General features: G+C 45.2%; 2 protein-coding genes across 4 annotated transcripts; one reads left to right on the forward strand and one right to left on the reverse strand.

The window, feature by feature from the left end:
* Positions 1–12,149: 12,149 nt before the first annotated feature.
* On the forward strand, positions 12,150–14,032 carry LOC125514809 (pentatricopeptide repeat-containing protein At1g05750, chloroplastic-like). The gene has a single exon (XM_048680163.1). The coding sequence runs from the start codon at positions 12,162–12,164 to the stop codon at positions 13,722–13,724; it is 1,563 nt and encodes a 520-aa protein (XP_048536120.1). The 5' UTR covers positions 12,150–12,161; the 3' UTR covers positions 13,725–14,032.
* Positions 13,971–19,847, reverse strand: LOC125514807 (mitogen-activated protein kinase kinase kinase 3-like). 3 transcript variants are annotated; one of them, XR_007286627.1, is made up of 10 exons: positions 18,567–19,847; positions 17,943–18,027; positions 17,757–17,819; positions 17,232–17,389; positions 17,066–17,141; positions 16,915–16,974; positions 16,283–16,387; positions 15,646–15,863; positions 15,306–15,514; positions 13,971–14,180 (listed from the first exon to the last, which is right to left on the reverse strand). XR_007286627.1 is itself a non-coding variant. In XM_048680162.1 (9 exons), the coding sequence occupies exons 1-8, from the start codon at positions 19,418–19,420 to the stop codon at positions 15,693–15,695; spliced, it is 1,572 nt and encodes a 523-aa protein (XP_048536119.1). In that variant the 5' UTR covers positions 19,421–19,847; the 3' UTR covers positions 14,810–15,514; positions 15,646–15,692. The 3 variants fall into 3 exon arrangements, 1 of the variants encoding a protein (XP_048536119.1); XR_007286626.1 differs by lacking the exon at positions 13,971–14,180 and adding an exon at positions 14,810–15,158; XM_048680162.1 differs by lacking the exon at positions 13,971–14,180 and having other exon boundaries at positions 14,810–15,514.
* Positions 19,848–21,775: the final 1,928 nt, after the last annotated feature.

Genomic DNA, 21,775 nt, shown 5'->3' on the forward strand with positions numbered 1-21,775 from the left:
GCGTGGCGCACGAGCGGGTCTGCAAGAAGAAGTTATGAGTGCATTGTACGTAGGTCGAGCTTGGAAGATGAAGCGTACTAAACCAGCGGCGGCATGGCGGCCGGCCGGTCGGTCCAGATGGGTGTGTGATAAGCTTGGTGAAAGATGGTCTATGTAGCCGGTGGAGTCGACCGGTTCATAAGAACCATACGCGAGGACAAATTTGGCTTGTTTGTAGGAGTGCAATTATTTCTACTCCCTCCTTCCCTCCTAGTCATTGTTTGATCTAACATTTTTGAGATTGTACAATGCATGTGATTATGGATGAGTCTTGAACGGTGATGCACCGTGAAATTCGTGTTAATGATGTTTATGTTCCTTAATAAATCACCAACAACGCAAGTCATGTCCAGCCAGACGAGAAACATACACTGTCCCCTCTCCGTCGTGAGAAACATGCACTCCTCGCATGTCCCCGCGAACTCATAGACGAGCCTAGAGATGCAGGAGGCTAGAGATTGACCAGCTTTTTCTTTGGCTTCCCATGCAAAGAATTCTCTGTATTACTTCTACAAATTTACAAAGAAATTTACTCTTGAAGTTGCAGCCGGCTCCTTTGCTCCACCAGAAGAATCTTAGGAGGCACGCCATGTGTAGCTTAGGAGTCTAGCTTCAACGTACGTGATAGTCATCGGCCTAACTTGTGTACTTCAACAGCAGCGCATGGCGACAAGGCGGCGGTATCAACAGCAGTGTGTTACTCGGGACAACGGTGTCGGCGCCGAGAAATGCTAGACTCACGGACAGATTCCTACGGGGTTTTGTCACAGACTCATGTGTAAAGTTATAACTGGAGAATATACCTAGCCATCCTTCAGGCCGGGCCAGACTTCGGGCCGGGCCTAACCAAGCCCGATGAAGAAAACTCAGGCCCGGGCCTGGCCTGAGCGTCGGGTCTAAAAATCCGGCCCGACAATGTAAAAGCCCGCCAGACCTCGGGTCGGGCCTCTTTGTTAAATCGTTAATATGGTGGGTATGGCCCAGCCCAGCCTTTGGGCTCAAAATCTAGGTCTAGTACCGGCCCGTGGACAAGGTCGGGCCAGGTTGAGTTGGGCTTTTTCGGGCAGGGTCGGGCCGTCCGTGCTAGGCTACCCATGGCCAGGTATACTAGAGAAGATTAGGGAGGAGAGGTCCCGCCAGCTGAAATCTGGGGTATTGGTTGGTCAGAGAAAAGTCTGTAGAACCATTCTGTATCAGATTTCCATAAGTGTAGGATTTTTAGTTGGTGCCCATGTGTCGATCGAAATAAGGGCTGCACCATCCAGACCCTGTGTGGGTGCCGCCGTGACGGGGCACACTAGTAGAAAAAGGGTCAAATGTGAAGCACATTGGTGCCGGTTTGAATTTGAGTCGGCACTAATGTGACCATTAGTGCCGGTTCCAATGGCTAGGCGGGCGGGCATCATTAGTACCGGTTCGTGGGCAACCTATAGTACCGGTTCATGCCACGAACTGGTACTAATGAGGCCAGTGCGACTGTGGTCAGGCTGGGGCCCCCACGAAGACCTTTAGTACCGGTTCATGACATGAACCGGTACTAGAGTTTCTTAGTAAGCTGATTTTTAGTCCCACCTCGCCAAGAGAGAGGTAGTATGAGCGGTTTATAAGCCCTGAGTGCAAAGACAATGACGAAGAGGTGCAATGCTCACCTGCACGTTGATTAGCTTCAAGCCTTTCGGAATAGCATATATTGCACTGAGCTATGTGCAGTGCAGTCTACACTATTCCGAAAGGCTTGAAGCAAATTAACCAGCATTGCACCTCTTTTTTATTTTTAATAACTTATTTGAACTCCGGACTTCTTGTGTTCAGTATGCAGCATTCAAAGCGACGTCATCAATTTCCAACATGTTCTGACATCATTTGCTATTTTTCAGTCATTTACGAATTGTTTAAAGAGCTAAATGACCGTGAAATTAAAAATCACTACAAAATGAACTGTGAAAATGTTGAAATTTAGTATGGTATCATCATTTCACCCGCATAGCATGTGCGGAAGAGTAGAGAGGGTCACGGCAAAAACTGGACGCACTTCGTGTACAAACTAGACAATCTCTTTCGGAGTATCAGGGTTTCGGACGAGAACTCATCTGTTACACGGGCACTTAAATGTTTTTTAAACTTATTTAAACTCCGGACTTCTTTTGTGTTCAGTATGCAGCATTCAAAGCGACGTCATCAATTTCTAACATGTTCTGACATCATTTGTTGTTTTTCAGTTATTTACCTAATTGTTTAGAGAGCTAAATGACCGTGAAATTGAAAATCACTACAAAATGAACTGTGAAAATGTTGAAACTTGGCATGGTATCATCATTTCACCCGCATAGCATATGCGAAAGAGTAGAGAGGGTCACAGCAAAAACTGGATGAACTTCGTGTACAAACTGGACAATCTCTTTCGGAGTATCAGGGTTTCGGACGAGAACTCATATGTTACACGGGCACTTCAATGTTTTTTAAACTTATTTGAACTCTGGACTTCTTTTGTGTTCAGTATGCAGCATTCAAAGCGAAGTCATCAATTTCCAACATGTTCTGACATCATTTGTTGTTTTTCAGTCATTTACCTAATTGTTTAGAGAGCTAAATGACCGTGAAATTGAAAATCACTACAAAATGAACTGTGAAAATGTTGAAACTTGGCATGTTATCATCATTTCACCCGCATAGCATGTGCGAAAGAGTAAAGAGGGTCACGGCAAAAACTGGACGCACTTCGTGTACAAACTGGACAATCTCTTTCGGAGTATCAGGGTTTCGGACGAGAACCCATCTGTTACACGGGCATTTCAATGTTTTTTAAACTTATTTGAACTCCGGACTTCTTTTGTGTTCAGTATGCAGCATTCAAAGCGACGTCATCAATTTCTAACATGTTATGACATCATTTGTTGTTTTTCAGTCATTTACCTAATTGTTTAGAGAGCTAAATGGCCGTGAAATTGAAAATCACTACAAAATGAACTGTGAAAATGTTGAAACTTGGCATGGTATCATCATTTCACCCGCAGAGCATGTGCGAAAGAGTAGAGATGGTCACGGCAAAAACTGGATGCACTTCGTGTACAAACTGGACAATCTCTTTCGGAGTATCAGGGTTTCGGACGAGAACTCATCTGTTACACGGGCACTTTAATGTTTTTTAAACTTATTTAAACTCCGGACTTCTTTTGTGTTCAGTATGCAGCATTCAAAGCGACGTCATCAATTTCCAACATGTTCTGACATCATTTGTTGTTTTTCAGTCATTTATCTAATTGTTTAGAGAGCTAAATGATCGTGAAATTAAAAATCACTACAAAATGAATTCTGAAAATGTTGAAACTTGCAATGGTATTATCATTTCACCTGCATAGCATGTGCGAAAGAGTAGAGAGGGTCACAAAAAAACTACTCAGAAATAAATAGAAGAAAATAAATAAAGCAGAAAAGAAAAAAACTATATAAAAAATTACTCAAAAATAAATAGAAGAAAATAAATAATGCAGAAAAGAAAAAAACTATATGAAATATTTGTTGGGGCGCTGCTTAGTGGGCCTGCCAGACCTAGGGTGTGCAAATGCAGGCCCAGAAGGGCCAGCAGACTCACAGAGCAGCGCGCCCTAGTTAGGCCCAGAAGCCTGCTATATAGAGAAGTTCAAAGGAGCAGCCACGGCTGGGTTTATAAACCAGTGCGGTTGCCCTTCGCCCGGCGAGGTGGGACTAAACATTGTGCACCGCCGGTGGCAGCGCACAACCATTAGTACCGGTTGATGGCTCCAACCGGTACTAATGATTGGGCCTTTAGTACCGGTTCGTGGCACGAACCGGTACTAAAGGGGACGTTTCCCGCCCCTTGGCCTGGCGAAAATTGGCCTTTAGTACCGGTTGGTGGCTCCAACCGGTACTAAAGGCCCCTCCTATATGTATGGCACGTACAAAAAATTCAGTTTCATCGACCACCACTTCTCCAATTTCTTCGGCGACATCGCCGCCGTCGCCCATCGCGCGCCGCCCTCGCAGGCCCCTCCGTCCTCGCCGCCCCCGCCGCCCGTCGTCGCCGTCACTGCCGTCGCCCCCGCCACCCGTCGTCGCCGTCACCGCCGTCGCCCCCGCCGCCCGTCGCCGTCGCCCCGTACTATGTCGTCGTCTCGTTCGCACCATCGCCCCCGGCCCGCCGCTCGTCGTCGCGCCGTCCCCGTCGCATCGTCGTCTCGCGTCGCCGCCCCCGCTCGTACACACACACACACATTGTTTTTACTTATTTTCTGTTTTCTGTTGTTTAGATTAATGTTAGATAAATTACGTAGATAAGAATGTTATAATGTTAATGTTAGATGAATTATATGGAAAAGATGTTAAATATTAATGTCAATTTTAAATGTATTAGATGGATATTAATTACGTATATATATGAGATTTGAACTAGTTGAATTAATATAACTAGTTTATTTTTAGCATGAAAATTAATAGAACAAGTTTATTTTTAGTAAGAAAATTTAGGTATATGAGATTATTTGAACTAGTTGAATTAATATAACTAGTTTATTTTTAGTAAATGCTTAGTTCAACTAGCTAGTTGAATTAGTACTAGTTTATTTTTAGTAAGAAAATTTAGGTATATGAGATTTGATGATATAATTAAAATATTACTATCTATAGCTACTTTATATATTTTAGTAAGAAAATTAATATAACTAGTTTATTTTTAGTAAATTCTTAGTTGAATTAATAGAACTAGTTATTTTTAGTAAGAAAATTTAGGTTTATGAGATTTGATGATCTAATCAAAATATTACTATATAGAACTACCTACTTTATTTTAGTAAGAACATATGTTTCACCTATATATGAACATATGTTAGATATTAATGTCAAATGTTAGATGAATTAGATATAAATTATATGTTAGATATATATTTAATTTAGTTATATGAGATTAGATTATCTAATTAACATTTTACTATATAGAACTAGCTACCTTATTTTTAGTAAGAAAATTAATAGAACTAGTTTAGTTGAATTAGTTGAATTAATTAGTTGAACTAGTTAGTTGAATTAGTTGAGCTACTTTATTTAGGTGTATTTTTTGTAAGTGCTTAGTTGAATTAATAAGTTGAACTACTTGAATTAACAGAATTAGTTGAATTAATAGAACTAATAAGTGTTTAATGTTTCACCTATGAACATATAGGAATGTCGTCTGACGACGAACACGATTTCATTATGTGCGAATACTGCGAAGACTAGCGCGGCCTGTGCGGTAGAAATTTTCTAGTTGATGATAGACGCTTCAGTATCAAGCTGGATGAGAACTTCGAAGTGGATACAGTAAGTCACAATGACAAGTCTTTTTTCGTAATTAAGCATGACTTATGCTTCATTTGCTTCAACTTTTAATTTTAATTTTTCACTATTCTACTAGCGTATCCCCTGCCATGCAAGAATTTTTCTCTTGGATAAGATAGGTTTCAGTCCTAACGAAACTATGGAGGTAAAAAGAGTTTACTTGAAGACCGAGCATGGTTATACCTTCAACGTCAAATTATACAATGCAGACACATATACCTATTTTGAATGCAAAACTTGGCAAGCACTATGTAAGGCTTATGCATTTGAGCCTGATATGGTTATCACCTTTGATATTCGTCCGGAAGATGATACTGAAGGTAATAAAGATATCTGGGTCGATGTGCAGACGCCTCCAATTCTACCATTATGTGAGTTTCTCAACCATATTTATGTCTTTGATATGAGATTATTTGAACCAGTTGAATTAATATATCTCAATTTATATTGACAGCTTATTTCCAATCAAGCAAACATGTCCGACGCTTGGTAGACAGGACCGTCCACTGTCCCGGGGCTGAACTAAACTGCGAGGAGACAAGTCATTATGTTTCATGGCTTGAGGATCTTGATGCTGTCAAGACAAAAAAAAATCCTGCACTTAGAAATGTTGGTACTCAAAATGTGCGACCAATAGTGTTCGTACTGAACTACGGTCACATATATTTAAGAAAGATGGTACGATTTCTACTATTTCTCCTGAGTGCATCTTTTGCATACATTATTTTTTAAGCTAAACTTCATTGCTAAGTATGTTACTATACGATGTTCTTCAATAGGGACTCCCGATGAATGTTGTGCCTGATTGGATCGAGACTAAAACTACCATGAATATTGTTAGCTTACGACCAAGATATCCTACAATGCACTTTAGTGCATTCAGGATTTTTAATAGCGAGGAATGCTTAATAGTAAAAGACTGGAGCAAAATTGTGAACGATCGCAGAGAAGTACTAGGGGGCAGCAGTCAGAAGCGCAACCCACGATTAGGAGACATGTTCATCTGCATGCTCCAATATGATGAATCAGCAAAGCTATACATGTTCTATGTTATTTTACCTGAGAGAGAGCAGCAGGAGTGATTAATTAGCTAATTCATGCTCTTAGTACTTGTCCTCTCATGTCCGTGTTCTTCGTCCTGAACTTAATCTCAAAGAGTGATTTTGCTTTTTTGGTGTTATGAACGCTTATAATATCATTATCATGTTGAAATCGATGATATCTTTGCTTCTGGTACAAGTGAATGTTTCTTCTTTAAGCTAGTGTTGTTGGTGATGATATATATGATGCAGGAGTTTTTATATCAATATGATGATGATGATGATGAGTTATTATATCATTTATGAAAGAAACCGCAGATTAGTTTCAACTGGATGGATTCTAGCTAAGTGATCAAGTATATGCCATATCCATATTACCTCGATCACTTAATTAGGTGATCAAGTATATATAATATGGATATAACATATACTTGATGACTTAGCTAGGATCCACATACATCCAGTCAAACTAATCCGCGGTACACATTCACCTAATGATTTAACAACTCATTATAATGTAAAACAATCACTAAATTAAATTGAAAACACAAAATTAAAGTAAAAATAAAAAAAATAAAACCAAAACATACCCAAACATTTAGTATCGGTTGGTGTTACCAACCGGTACTAATGTCCTACGCGCCCACGGAGCTGGCTCATGCCACGTGATTGCCCTTTAGCACCGGTTCGTGCTGAACCGATACTAAAGGGGGAGGGGGGGCCTTTAGTGCCCATACTTTAGTGCCGGTTACCGAACCGACACTAAAGGGCCTTACAAACCGGTGTTATTGCCCGGTTCTGCACTAGTGGTACTACGGCGATGGTGCATGGCTAGACAGGTGAGGATTCAGCGTGACGTGACCTTGCACAGTGTGGTTGTACAGTAGGGTCGCGACAGAGATGCACGACGCAGCCATGCGAGATGATGGTTGGGGAGAAAAGACGAATGTACTACTACCTTCGTACCAAATTAGAATATGTTTTTTAGCCTAAATAAAAAATACCTAATATTTTAATACCGAGGTAATACATGAGGACCCGTGTGGTCATTGAAAGTAGAGAGTGACCCCGGCCGGCATTCTTATTTTCCCGATGCTCCGAACTCTAAAGTTGAAATAAAGACCAGTGGACCCGTGTAGAATTTAAAAATACATAGTGCTGATTTCAGGGATTAAGAGGTTTAGGTTTAATTCCGACAAGCCATATGAATTGGTGTATTTGTTTTGAATGAACTGGCTCACACTTGGCCGAGGTGTACGACGATGCACACCAAGAACTATGGGAGCCAACATGTCGCCAACCACTAGTCTTACTTTTAATAATTTTTCATGTTTTTAGAAGTTTTGTTTCCAGGAAAATGTTTGAAATTTAAAAAACACAATTTTATAATATATATTTTACATTTTGATAGGTTTTTAAAATAAGTAGTACTAGCTTCTAAAACCCTTTTTTGGAAAAAGATTCACATCAGGCGGTTGATTTCACGCTCACATCCGCCGCTCCCTTTGCTTCACACGTGGCCACCCACGTCTTATCTCTTCATCTCTTTCCCTCATCTTATCTCTCTCCCAACATCTTCTTCTGCATACAAGTGCTTATCAATGGCATACATCTTGCCTGTGAGAGAAGAATGTTGACGAAGCAAGCTGGTCGGAAGTCTGGCGCTCATCGGCGGCGGCGCGATGGCGGAGACAGGTGGTGCCACTCCTCCTCACCACCGTCTGGCGGGAGCTCGTGGCGAATGACAATGGTGTTTTTTGCAACATCCAATTTGTTGCTAGGAAGATTTCTGCAACATTAGTCATGTTGCAAAACTTTCTTCCATATCACCATAAAAGATGAAGACAAAAAAAATCTGCAACATCACCTCAGTTGTCAAGTTTCTGCAACAATACCTTTGTTGCAAAAAAGTGAAGACGGAAAAATAAATTCTGCAACACGACCTATGTTGCAAAAAAAATATCCCGCAACACAACCTATGTTGCAAAGATATATCCACAAAACAATCTTTTTTACAAATGTTTCTGCAACAAAACCTTCGTTGCAAAGTAGAGAAAGATGTGCAACCACTCGATTTTGTCAAATCCGATGGCTATCGAGGCGGCAGATCTTTTAAAAAGATCCGCCGACCGACGCATAGCAGCCCCTTTTTTTTTTGAAAAAACCCGACTAAACACGAAAGGAGAAAAATAGAGAAGTGGTCACGGGCCAAGTGGGCCGGTCTCGTTTGACGTCTACGTTGCCTAAAAAAGTATAGTTTTCACCCTCAAATCCTGCCCAATGTCTTCATAACCCCCCAAAGTCGATTTTGGTCTGATTTAGACCCCAAAAATGTCAATACCGGTTTAGGCCCTGTTCGGTAGTCCGCCGGCTCCAAAAAATACGAGGATCTGCGGAGCAGGTGTTTCCCCGCTCCCTTATTTTCAGCTGAAGCTACCCCCGCTCCGAGAGTGGAGTTCTGGAGTGGTGAGACTCCGAACAGGCCCTTAATCTTCCCCTGCGTGGTTTAGTGTCACATCAAGAGTGGTTTTGCATTTGATTTTGGGATTAGGCACTGATTTGTCACTTACGTGGCGTGCTTATGTGGCAGCTGGTCGCTGAAATAAGTGGGCGTTCATCTTCGTCCTGTTTCGCCTTCCTAGTGCAGACAGGAAACCGGAAAGGCCGCAGCGCCGCCGTCCACACCTACTGCAATTGCGTCGCCGTCGTCGCCGGCGGCGGCCACCGTCTCTCTCACTTGACGTCACCTTGGCATGAGATAGAGGAAGCACGCGGTTTGTCGTATTCCGCGGTTAGGGCTACGCTGCCCTCAATCGTCACGAGTCCGTCTTCATCGAAATCAAGCGATGGCTTCAGGTATGCTTACCGCACATGGGATCAGTAATGTTCGTGTTAAGGGCGAGGCTTGATCGCATCATGTGTTCGTGATAGCTCTGTTGTTTTGATATTAAAATGGGCTAATTTGCGGATGACCGGCCTGTTAATTTCAGAAATAAAGTAGATGAATTTGCACTGTGCTTGTAGTGATGATTGTCTTATAGAAACAGAACGTGACATCTTTGACCGAATTTGACTGCTGAAGAGTGTTAACTCTGAATTTTGACTGTTGTTTTAGTAGTACAGTATAAATACTCTGAATTTTGACAGCATTTGTACAGAACTTTTACTGTAATTTTAGTACTGCAGTATAACTAGTCTGAATTTGGACTGAATTCAGAGTAGTTTTAGTAGTTTTGAGTACAGTTTTGACTGCAGTTTCAATAGTGCAGTTGCATTTGACTGCAGTTTTAGTAGTTTTGACTGTATTTTCAGTAGTTTTAGTAGTTTTGACTGCAGCTTCAAGTTCTGTACATGTCATTTATCTTCATGTCACATGCTTGGTGCCGTGGTTGTATATTTTTATTTTCTTGGTGCCATCTATTGTAACGTGATGTACTTTCGGGGTTTATCCCCACTAATCTGGGAATATAATGAGGGTTTTAGTTTGCCCAATTAAACTAGTGTATTTAGACAGAATATGGACTGAATTATGATTGCATTTGTTTACTTTGTAAGTATAACCGAGAAAAAAATTCATTTATTTTGCAGCTCGTTTGGATCCGCGAGATCCACTTGATTACTTGTTGGCCAGATATCATTAAACCGGCTCGTTTGAGAGGAAAAATGGACAGGTTGACTATTCAGGAGAACTAGAGGCAGAGGTGTTTATGCTCAGTTATGCAGAATTGTGTGCTTACACTGAGGAATTTTTTTTCTAAAAAATTCAATCTTCTGAACATCCTACAGACATTTTCTTATAAATTCTCAGCATGAAGCACTACTCATGTGAATTACAACAGGCACTACTCACGTCTAAATCTTGCTAATTTTATCTGCAAGTCTTCTACTACTTAAGGACCTACTTCTACTACTGCTGTGTGCTTGAATTGCATCTCATTCACAAACAACCTCATGCCCATCTCCAGTCAACTACCTTCGCCATGCAAGCTTCAACCTAGAACGAGATTCTTCAATTACATATTCTCTTTTTTCAGACGATTCAGCAACACCATGTCACGATTCACCAACAGTCTAGACCCTGAAATTGCATTGCAATCAGCTAACAATGGACTTTTCCAAGAAAATAGGCTCACACAAGAACAGCAAGAACACACCTTTGATATCCTGGTACCTTCGCCCTGGATTCAACAGGCTTCAGGTAATCTGCCGATGGGCTTTCACTCCGCATCCGCACAACACTAACTTGTACTGCAACGGACCCTCATGATATGGCACCGGCGACAGTGTCGCCGCAGCCGTACCACTAGAATAGGACCTGCGTCCTGTGGAGGAGCTAGCCGAGAAGCTCGCGGATGACGCCATGGACTGCAACCGATTCAAGAGTGAGGCCTGAATTCGAGCGTGAGGTCTTGGATCGAGTGAGCGAGCGTCGATGGGGAATTTAGGGTTCAAGCGCCCATTTGTGGAATTTATGAATTGTAAACACTGGCCGGGAAACAAGTGACCATTTGCCACATCAGCGCCAAGTGATCATCAAATAAATGAAAACCACATGCGAAACCACTCTTGATGTGACACTAAACCGCTCAAGGGTAGATTAAACTGGTATTGATATTTTTAACGTCCAAATCAGACCAAAATCGACTTTAGGAGGTTATGGAGACATTGGATAGGATTTGAGAGTGAAAACTATACTTCTTTCAAAAAACAAAAGGAGCTCTCTGCCGCCTGATCTTTTTAAAGATCTGTATTCCCGGTTCCCTTTTCACTTGTAGTGCCGTTTTAGGCTGAACTGCTCCTCTAAGGGCATCTCCAGCCGCGCCCTCAGGAAGGCCTCCCCAGGCGTTTTTTTTTGCGCCGGCGCCGGAAAATCGGCCCAGTCGCGCCCCCAGGAGCCCGATTTTCGCCGGCTTGGGCCGAAAACAGCGCCGGCGGACCCAGGCCGAACCCGGCGCGCTGGGGGCGCCCGGGGGCGCCGGGGCGAACTGTTTTGGCGCGAAACAGCCGCGAGCCCGCCGCGTCAGCGACTCTACCCTCTTCTCGCCCCTTCTCGTCCTCATCGCCTCGTTTCCTGCGGCGAATCAATGCCAAATCTGCCGCGCTGCCGCGCCGATCAGCCTGCGCCATTGATGCCTCACGGGTGGCGCAGTGAAGACCGGATGACGCGCGTCCCTCGCCCTCCCTCGCCCGCTTCGTCCTCGTCGAGCCCAAGCCGGAGCCCGGCCTCCCCGCGGAGTACGAGGAGGTAGCCCGGCGTGGCTTCTCCGACGAGGACGCCCTGCGGTGGGCGCGGGACGACTACCTCCGCGACGAGATGGTCCGGCAGCGCCGGGCCCTGGAGGAGATCGCCGCACGCAAGCGTGGGCGCGAGGACGAGCACGACGTCGTGGTCCTCGACAGCGACGACGACGACGACGCCCCCGGACCGTTCAACCCGCCGCGCCAACTGGGGGAGGGATGCGGCAGGGACGGCGGAGGCGTCGGTGGGGGCGACGACGACGACGACGACGAAGACGGCGGTGACTACACGCGGTTCTACCGCCTCCTCGGCATGTAGAACCACGTGGGCGGGCGGCGAGGGAGACGGCGGAGGTAGCCCACGGTAGTTTTTTCTTTTTTATAAAATATGTTTAAATTTGAACAAACTCGAACGTGTTTATGTTGTGTTTGCGCCGAATTTAAACATTTTAAAAACCCGTGAGGCAGCCCTAAGTGAGCTGCTGTATAACTGGAGATCGCGTTTTTGGTTTCATGCTGAGTAATGGAACCGGGGAGGGGAACCTCCCTGTTCATCTAAAAAACAAAAGGAGCTCTCGTTCTAGTGTTTCAGCCGAAAGCTTCTCGGCCATGGCAGTGGCCGCCTCTCCATCTCTCAGTCTTCCTCCACCTACGCAGCGCGCCACCCCAAAGCCGCGCCGCCGTACGCCGCCGCGAGACGTGGTCTCATGGACGTCCGCCATCGCGCGCCCGGCGCGGGAGGGCGCCCTGCCGGCGACGGCCGCGGCGCTCTCCGCCATGCTCTCCTCCCCCGCCGCGCCCGCGCCCAACGACGTCACCCTCCTCACTGTCCTCTCCGCCTGCGCCGGCTCTCCCTCCTCCCCGTTCGCCCGGCCCCTCGCGCTATCGCTCCACGCCCTCGCCATCAAGCTGTTCCCCGGCCACCTCCTCCTCTGCACCTGCCTCGCGCGGTTCTACCTCGCGTCCCGCCTCCCCCACCACGCCCTCCAGCTGTTCGGCTCCATGCCCGTCAGGTCCGTAGTCACCTACAACACCATGATCACCGGCCTCATGCGCAACGGCCTCGTCGCCGCCGCGCGCGAGGTGTTCGACGGAATGCCGGACCCGGACAAGGTCTCCTGGACGGCGCTCATCGACGGGTGCGTCAAGAACGGGCGCCATGACGAGGCGATTGACTGCTTCCATGCCATGCTGCTGGACGGCGTCGAGCCAGACTACGTCACGCTGGTAGCTGCCATCTCCGCGTGCGCTGAGGTCGGCGCGCTCGGCCTCGGTATGTGGGTGCACCGGTTCGTGACCAGGGAGAGGCTGGAGGGCAACATCCGCATCGCCAACTCGTTGATCGACATGTATGCTCGGTGCGGTCAGGTGGAGTTTGCATGGCAGGTGTTTGACAGCATGAGGAAGCGGACGGTGGTCTCCTGGAACTCGATGATTGTCGGGTTTGCAGCCAATGGACGGTGCGTGGACGCCATCGAGCATTTCAAGGCAATGCAGAGGAAGGGGTTCAAGCCGGACGCTGTGACGTTCACGGGCGTGCTCACGGCCTGCAGTCACGCCGGTCTCACCGATGAGGGGCTGAGGTACTATGACGCCATGAAGGCGGAGCATGGCATCACAGCAAGGATGGAGCACTACGGGTGCGTGGTCGACCTGCTCGGCCGGGCAGGGCGCCTGGACGAGGCCATGAGTGTGGTGGCGACCATGCCGATGCGGCCGAACGAGGTGGTGCTGGGAGCTTTGCTTGCTGGGTGCCGGATACACGGGGACGTCGACATGGCTGAGCAGCTGATGCAGTACCTCCTCGAGCAGGACCCTGGCGGCGACTCAAACTACGTGCTGCTGTCAAACATCTACGCCGGCGTCGGGAAATGGGATGGCGCGGGCATGGTCCGGGGCCTGATGAAAGCCCGGGGAGTGAAGAAGAGGCCAGGCCGCAGCGCCGTGGAGATCGACGGCGCCGTGCATGAGTTTGTCTGCGGAGATCGGTCTCATCCGCAGGCTGAGGAGGTGTTCGACATGCTTGGCCTGCTGAGCCATGAGATGGCAGGGCATGAGGCCGTGAGTTATGGATGAGCACTGGAGCGACTGCCTGTTTGGATGAACTCATCAGAACTGCAGGAATGCAGAATACTGGAGGCTTTCAGTAGTCACCAGGCTCGGTGTTTCAAGCATTCGTAAAGGCTACTGGTAGATCAGCAACTTGTATTTGCATCTCTGCGGTTGTTGTGACTCCCGTTTCATGTACAGTCTGGGGAAGAGGCACCCGACCTGTACAGTAATATAGGTACAGGTGATGAGATGTATCTTTTTACGTTGACAGATGAGAAGTACTTATCATTGTAAAATCTTGAGAAGCAAATCCACATGGCTTATCAGCTCAATCAAGCATAGACACTGGATCTCTATAAGGTGAAGAACAACACAAGTTCCTGAACTGATAACGGTAATGTTACTATGGATACATTGGACTACTATTTTTTTTCTTCGATTATATCACTCGTAATGTCTCAACTACTTGCCCCTGTATCCCTGTCAAAAACAATAACAGTACTTACTTCCATATTCATTTCAAAGACAAGAGGGAGATAGTATACATGTCTTTATTTGTGCACATTTTTTCTCGCCTATATATAACTATGGTGACCTCCGACTGCTAGATAGGTAAGAAGAGAACATGGTGCAAACATATACAACTAGTTAGAAAGTTACACCCAAACAAGCATTTCCCTGGTTAAAGGACCTTCTCCGTAGGTTGGTTTGGAAAGAAAAATGTTAGGAATGAGCGACACCAGAAAGGCAGAAATAGTCTCCTTGTACACGGCTGCTGTTTGGGGCAATGCCTTAATCACAGAGTGAGTGAGCAGCTGTATTTGGAGTAAGATGAAAAGGATCAAACATCTATAGAGGCTACTGCTTTGCTTGCGTCCATGAGAACATAAGAGGAAAAGAACCAACAGTAGATTAGAAATTTGTTGTATCTTCAGTTCTTTGGTCTCTCATTGTTACTCCAGATGCATGTACAGTATCATGAAAACTGAAAAGGATCCAACATGTACAGTAATACAATAGGTGATGAGATGAATCTTTTGATGAGCAGGCAAGAAGTAGCACTGCAGATCTTCTAAGCAAATCTACATGCATGGCTGCGCATGCGCATCTGGTGGCATATATGATGACATAGACACTGAAATTCTGGACCTTCTGTGCTAGAAACAGATTGTATTTACATAGGAACTGAACTGTACAGGTATGGAGCAAGATCACAGTCAAATACTACATCCGTTCCAAAATAAGTGCCGCGCGCCGTGGTTTTAGTTTAAATTTCCGTGGTTTGGCACTTCTTTTGGAACGGAGGGAGCAGTCAACAACATGGACAATACGATCAGTTTGCATTGGCAACAGAATGTGAACTGTACAGGTGTGATGTAAGCACGGTCGGAAAGTGAACTGTTGTGTGAGCACTTGGCACTCCACACTGCACATCTTTCATTCCACACACTGAGACGGCTACGGGCTCCATGAGAAACAAATCCTGTCAGCCAACAAGGTACTCCCTCCGTCCCATAATATAAGAGCGTTTTTGATACTAGTAGTATAAAAAACGCTCTTATATAGTATCAAAAATGTTCTTATATTATGGGACGGAGGGAGTACCTCTTAAGTAAACATATCTCACTCATGTTGCTGAGCTACCTTTCAACCGAATGCCAATAGGTGCTTCTCATGTTGGAAGCTAGCTATCTCAATGCTGAAATCTCCAGGAAACAATTAAAGCGGGAGCGTGAACAAGGAACACTTTTGGGTTGTAGGATCATCTTCACTCCTCGGTATCACCCACACCTTTCCACATGCGAAATTAAAACCTATACATAGCGATGGAGACAAGTCATTATGTTTGCAGTGAAACCAACTCAATCTTTTAACGAGTGAGTTAGAACTTAGAAGAGATGAAAGCACTCGCATTTCTTGATGAGGAAAAGGACGAAAGACTTACCAGCTTATGTACAAGCAAATGTGTTAGCAATATGCACATCGCACACCTTAATGTTGCAGTGGTCTCTTCACAAAAGGGTGCTCCAACAGCTGAGCAGCAGATGGCCGGTCCTTTTGGTTTGCTTGAACACACTTTGCTATGAAATCCCGGGCATCTTCTGATAACGTATTGGGAATTTTTGGTGGTATTCCCCTACCAATTTTGAGCAAAGCATGTGTCTACATGGCAGGAGAGAAGATTGCATGACAGACAGTAACAATACACAACTCTGATATTAAGAAAACCACGAGATCCAAATACAGGGAATGGGTCTGCTACTTTTTTTTTCTTTTGCGGGAAAATGGGTCTGCTACTCGTATCTATGCATTTCTGATTTCCCTAATAAATACATCAAAATAGACAACAGCAATATAGCGGCAGATTTTTTGGGGGTGCCCACTATGCATTATAATACTTGCGCATACAAATGTCATGGAATTCATAGTCCCCTCCCCCTAGGAAGATAGCCCTTGATCTTTCCATTTAAAAAAATTAGCTTAGTATGCAGCTCCAGTATACCAGCGCATTTAAATTACATGTCTTGCAGTATTTAAAACTTAGATGCTGTTCCAGAAAACTAAGGTGACAGAATACGCACCCATTCCATATCAGGGTATGGAACTTTGCCGGTCAGCATCTCCAAAACTGTGCAGCCAAGACTCCATATATCTGCTGGAGGTCCATGTGGCTTAGCCTTAGCAACCTGAAAGAGAGCATACCATCACAAAACGTACACAATTGGGACAATAACAAAATACTTCTTGCAATTTGCTAAATCAAAATAATCCAATAACCTTTCACGGAAAACAAAATTAACAGTTTTAATTAATGTTACACAACTACAAGTATTTAGAGTCACACTGCAACCTACAGTGCTCAACTCTAAACCATCTGTCAGTTATAACTCACTGTTTGGAGTTTTAAATTCTAACTCATCAAGTACGCTAATTCCCTCCACAGACTATGATTCGTTATACTCCCAAGATATTTGTAACCTATTATCTACGTGGACCATGGACTCGTATTCTGGATCATTGAGGTCACAAAGATAATTTAATAGAAGGTAGAAAAGTTAAAAAACGATCACAATAGACCAGGCACAAATATGCTCAAGTGTAATTGTACACACACTCTGAATGTGAGTAAGAACAACATGATGCCTTTATTTCAAGAAAAAGTACGACCAACATGATGTAGAAAAGGCGCAATAGCTCAACTGCATAAACTAACCTCAGGGGCCATCCAGAAGACAGTTCCCTTGCTAGATCTTGCTTGGCTCAAAATTGACATCTGCAAAATGGCAGATTAGAAAGAGTCAGCAGAAAATGGAGTACAATGATAAACTGATAGTACAGCATGTGTTTGATAGAGTAAGTAATACCTCCTTCGCAAGCCCAAAATCTGCCAATTTGACCAAACCATTTGCATCAACTAGAATATTTGCACATTTGATGTCCCTGGTGATCCAGCAATGAACAGGCTCTCAATGGCCAGCGAGAAATATAATACAGAAAAATATATACCAAACAACACATTCTAGTACTCACCTGTGCAGCACATTTCGCTGATGTAGATAGTTCAAACCATTCAAAATCTGCCTTGTATATGCTGATACTTGTGAATCTTGTAAACAATATTTTTGATATAAAGCTGCCAAAGAGCCTTGGGTCACAAGTTCAAGAAAAATATACAATTTGCCATCTTCCTGCAAAACGTCCAGCCCACAAGATTTAGTGTAAAGATCTAGAATCAGCGGTTTATATCACACAAATACTCCCTCCGTAACTTAATGTAAGACGTTTTTTAACACTGTCACAGACTCTAAAAATATCTTATAAAAAGTTACAGAGGGAGTATAATTTACTCAGAGAAAGCAGGAAAAAGAAAATCTAGCTGAGAAATCTCTACATCTGCTAAATCCAAATTATGCCATTCTCAGAAGGGAAAATAACAGAAGGTAATGAAAAGTACACAGGGGCAATAATAATTATTCTGTAATGATTTTAAAAGCCATAAGTAACTAGGTTGAACAATATTGTCATGCCATAATTATTATTCTGTAATAATTTTACCTTGTCTGTTCCATAATACTGAACAATATTGTCATGCTCCAAACGACTCAAGAGGGATACCTCCTGAAACCAATGATTCACAGCTGATCTCAGTTGACCATATAACCAAGACAGTGATAACAACATAATGTTTTAAGGCGGTGTAAGTGAAACAATTGCTTTAGCATGCCATAACCCACAACTTACATGCTCAAGCTGGACGATGCGCTGTTTTGCATTGATTCCTTGGTCAATCAATGACACTTCCTTGACAGCAAAGAAAAACCCATCACTGTAAGAGCAATGTTAAACACAGTCAGTGGAACATTTTGTTGCAGAACACGAGGGCATTTTTTCTAGTTCTACACCAAATGCTCAACAGCTGAAGTTGCACTCTCAACAAGTAACGCAGATGATATGTAACTATCCAGGTGGTATAATAGAGTTATGGTTCACAGCGGCGGAATTTCATGCCCCCCCCCCCCCCTACTGTAGGAAAACTACCCCTAATTATTAGGTTTGAATATCAAAGATTTCTCAGAGTTCATGCATAACCTATCTTCTTCGCCCCCTCAAGAATCTTCATCAAGCTCCGATGACTAAAAATCTAGGTTTCTAACCAGTTCCGACGAATCAAACCAATTTGCGAAGTGCTAGTGGCTGCGTACATCACGACAAGTGTAGCGCATACAACCAATTATGAAACATCTTCTGCTAGACTTAACAAAATGTTGCATCAAATTTGACAAATCTGTAATTGCAAACCCATAGACATTAACTCGATGAAATGAAATGAGTAATGTTCACAAAGTAAGCAGGTGTAAAACTTACTCGCTGATCGCCTCGTAGACTGACCCGAATGATCCGCTTCCGATATGCCCTCCCTTGATCCAAGATGTGATGGTTCTCCTAAACCGCCTGTTCGGCGACGGCGAGACCAAATGCTCGATGTCACATGAATTGGACTCTGCAACAACGAGAGCCAGGGCACCAGTGGCCTTCTCCCTTGTGGCCTCCACAACCACTTCTCTTGTCCTCTCCTCTCGTGATATTTCCACTTTGGCCAATTTGTCATTCCCCTTCCCTTCACCTGCATTCTCCGGCTCAGACACAGCAGTGACCTCTCGTGTAGAGGTCTCCACTCTCTCTGATTCGACCAATATGGCTTTGGATTCGGCCCATGGTCGTTGATATGATTTTGCTGAAACTTGTATGGTCTCCGATTGGACCAATTCGGTGGCCAACCCAGCTTCCTCCCCGTCGCCGGCTGGCTGCAACCTAGAGGCGACGACGACGTCGCGTCCCGAAATTTCAGGAACCCCCGACGGCGACGCCGCAGGGGACGACTCCTCGAGCGAGGCGCGGCGGCGGGCGGCGTTGGCGGCGGCGTAGACGGCCGGCGGGATGGCGAAGTCCTCGGGGCCGGAGAGGCCGAGCTGGCGGAAGAGCTCGGCGACCTCCTCCCCGCCGCCGCGGCCGCCGTGGATGCGGAAGCTGGTCTGCGACGCGTACCCGGCCCTGGCGCCAGGGGAGGCGCGGGCCTCGCGGTCGACGCTGAGCTGGATGCGGCCGTAGGCCGCGAGGTCGTCGTCGCCGTCGGCGCCGGCGTCCGCGGAGTAGGAGGAGTTCCGCATGGCGTTGGTGCGCGCCAGCTGCCGCGGGCGCGGGCGCTGCGGCGTGCCCATCGGTGGCGGGCGCGAGCCGGGCCGAGCAGAGCAGCGCGAGCGGAGCGGAGGGGAGGGGAGGGGAGGGAGCGAGAGACGGAGACGCGTCCGCGGTGTAGGGGGACGGGGTTTGACCCGGGCGGGGGTTAGTGCGACGGCGACCCGGCCGTGCCTCTGACTTGGTGGGCTTCTCCTCTGTTCGCCGCTTGCTCTGTCGGGAAGGTGGGAGTCGCTGTGCGCAGCGCGCGCACGTGTGTTTGCGACGGCGAGGGGGCCGTGCCCGTGCCGGCGATCGGACCGGCCGTGAGTGCGCCGTGCGTCAACGCGGCGGCGGGAGGGAGGGGAGGAGCAGGTCGTGCCCCAATCTGCTGCACCGCGACGCAAGAATGGACGAGCAGCTGAGCACAGAGCACCAGGGGAAGAAGCAAGCCGTTGGGTCAGCGGGAGGGAACAGTCGTCAGGGAGCATATAGTAATAGCGGTCAAAGATGGATGTTTCGTGAACGACAAAGGTGGAGTATGTCAAGGACGATGGATGGATGCTTCCTCGGCTCCGCGACGACGGCGACCACGTCTCTCTCTTCGTCGATCGGTCGATGGCGGCCTTCCATCGCCTACGTACGTGCCACCGCCGGAGACGGCGACCTGCCTGTCGTGTCGCCTGGTGGTGCTGCATCCGCCGATCCCAGCCAGCTGTCGCTCCAAGGCCGAATGTTTTGCTTTGTGTACTGTAGGCACTCTTACCGGGAGTGAGGGCTTTTGGAGGCCGTTTTCAAAATACGATTTTCCACTGCATGAAAAAATTTGAAAATGTTTGTATACACTCTCACAGATGTGTATTGCGTATGTGCAAAAAATCATAACCATATACTTTCATACGTGGCGTACAGAAAAAAGACAAAAACATATTTCTAAAATGGGCCGTTTTTTTTGTTGTTGGGCCGGAATTTTGTCTTTTTTGTACAGCCTACAAAATACAAAAAATTCAAATGATTTTTTCACACGCGCATGCAGTAATCTAATAAGTTTCTATGTAATTTTTTTTGAATTTATTTGAAACTTTGAAATATGACTTTTGATTTTTTTCAAAAGTACCAAGCTCCCTGGAGCTCGGCCTCCGTTGGCATTTTCCGCTCTTACCGGTCGCATCCTCCTCGGCAAAAACTGTTTGCTTTCTCCTATAGTCATGTATCTAAATATGGGCTAAAAAACGTATCTAAATATGTAAGCGTGCACTTTGTTTTCATGCCAACACATGCCTTATTCTATATACTTAAGAAATTCATCTTCATTATAGGATTTATCTCAACATGCAAAGTATCCACATCATCACCATGCCACCTTCAGCTGTTCTGTTGAAGCATCATCATTTTCTGCTGCTGACACGAAGGAGGAGTCACTGATATAAATTCCAAACCAATCCTCCCCAATTAACCCCTCCACCCCGCAGACCACAATACTAATACATCTCGCCGTTCAATCCATCCCAATAAACCAGATACTATTATCTTATATTACACTGGAATGAACATACTTCAATACCTTCTCGCATAATCCGGCAGGAGTAACAATGGGAGCGATTCTTAACTTAATTTCCATCACTTCAATAAGAGCGATTCATTACACTATCAAAAAGTATCATCTTCATACAGATTAGCATCTCCCCTTCTAACGCATTCATACGTAATAGTTTTGAGTAACATGTAATAGTCAAAACTCATCTGTGCTGTGAGCGCAATATCTTACTATTCCGTGCAGCAGATTGATTCCAACTCATATTATTATCTCATGTGCTCTACTCTTAAAGTATATATGATAGACTTTGACTACTAAGTAACCTGATATATGTTAGGGTTATTGATTTCATTTTTAACACAACAGACCTTATTTCAAAGACCGATGCAATCCCGCTTAAAAAGGACTCTGAAGAATCAACATTAACAAAAAAACAATGAGTACACATGACTATTTTTTGATTGTATAACCCCCATAATATTGTTTGTTGTTCTTTCCACATATATTATTTGTAAATGCCGGTATGTGCTGAATGTATTTCTGATGAATAATCAAAATGTCTTGGTGTTTGCAGGTTAATTTTTCCTCAAGTTTGCAGTTGTCTTCCAATCATTCTCATATGAAAATGTCGTGAGTTACTTTAGCATATACTAGCTTACCCCTGCGCGGCGGCACGCCGTCCGTCGGTATGGTGCGGCTATATGAATTATGTTTTTTCTTGATAATAAGTGTTGTTATTTTAGGATGCCAGATGATCGCATGAAAACTATGGATGTAGGAAAAAAAGGATGGGAGGATGATGCATGTGAATAAACAGGGGAATACACGATAACGCATCTCCAGTAGGGATGATTTATTTTGC

This window comes from Triticum urartu, chromosome 6 (genome assembly GCF_003073215.2).
Source record: "Triticum urartu cultivar G1812 chromosome 6, Tu2.1, whole genome shotgun sequence".
Taxonomy (NCBI): Eukaryota; Viridiplantae; Streptophyta; class Magnoliopsida; order Poales; family Poaceae; genus Triticum; species Triticum urartu.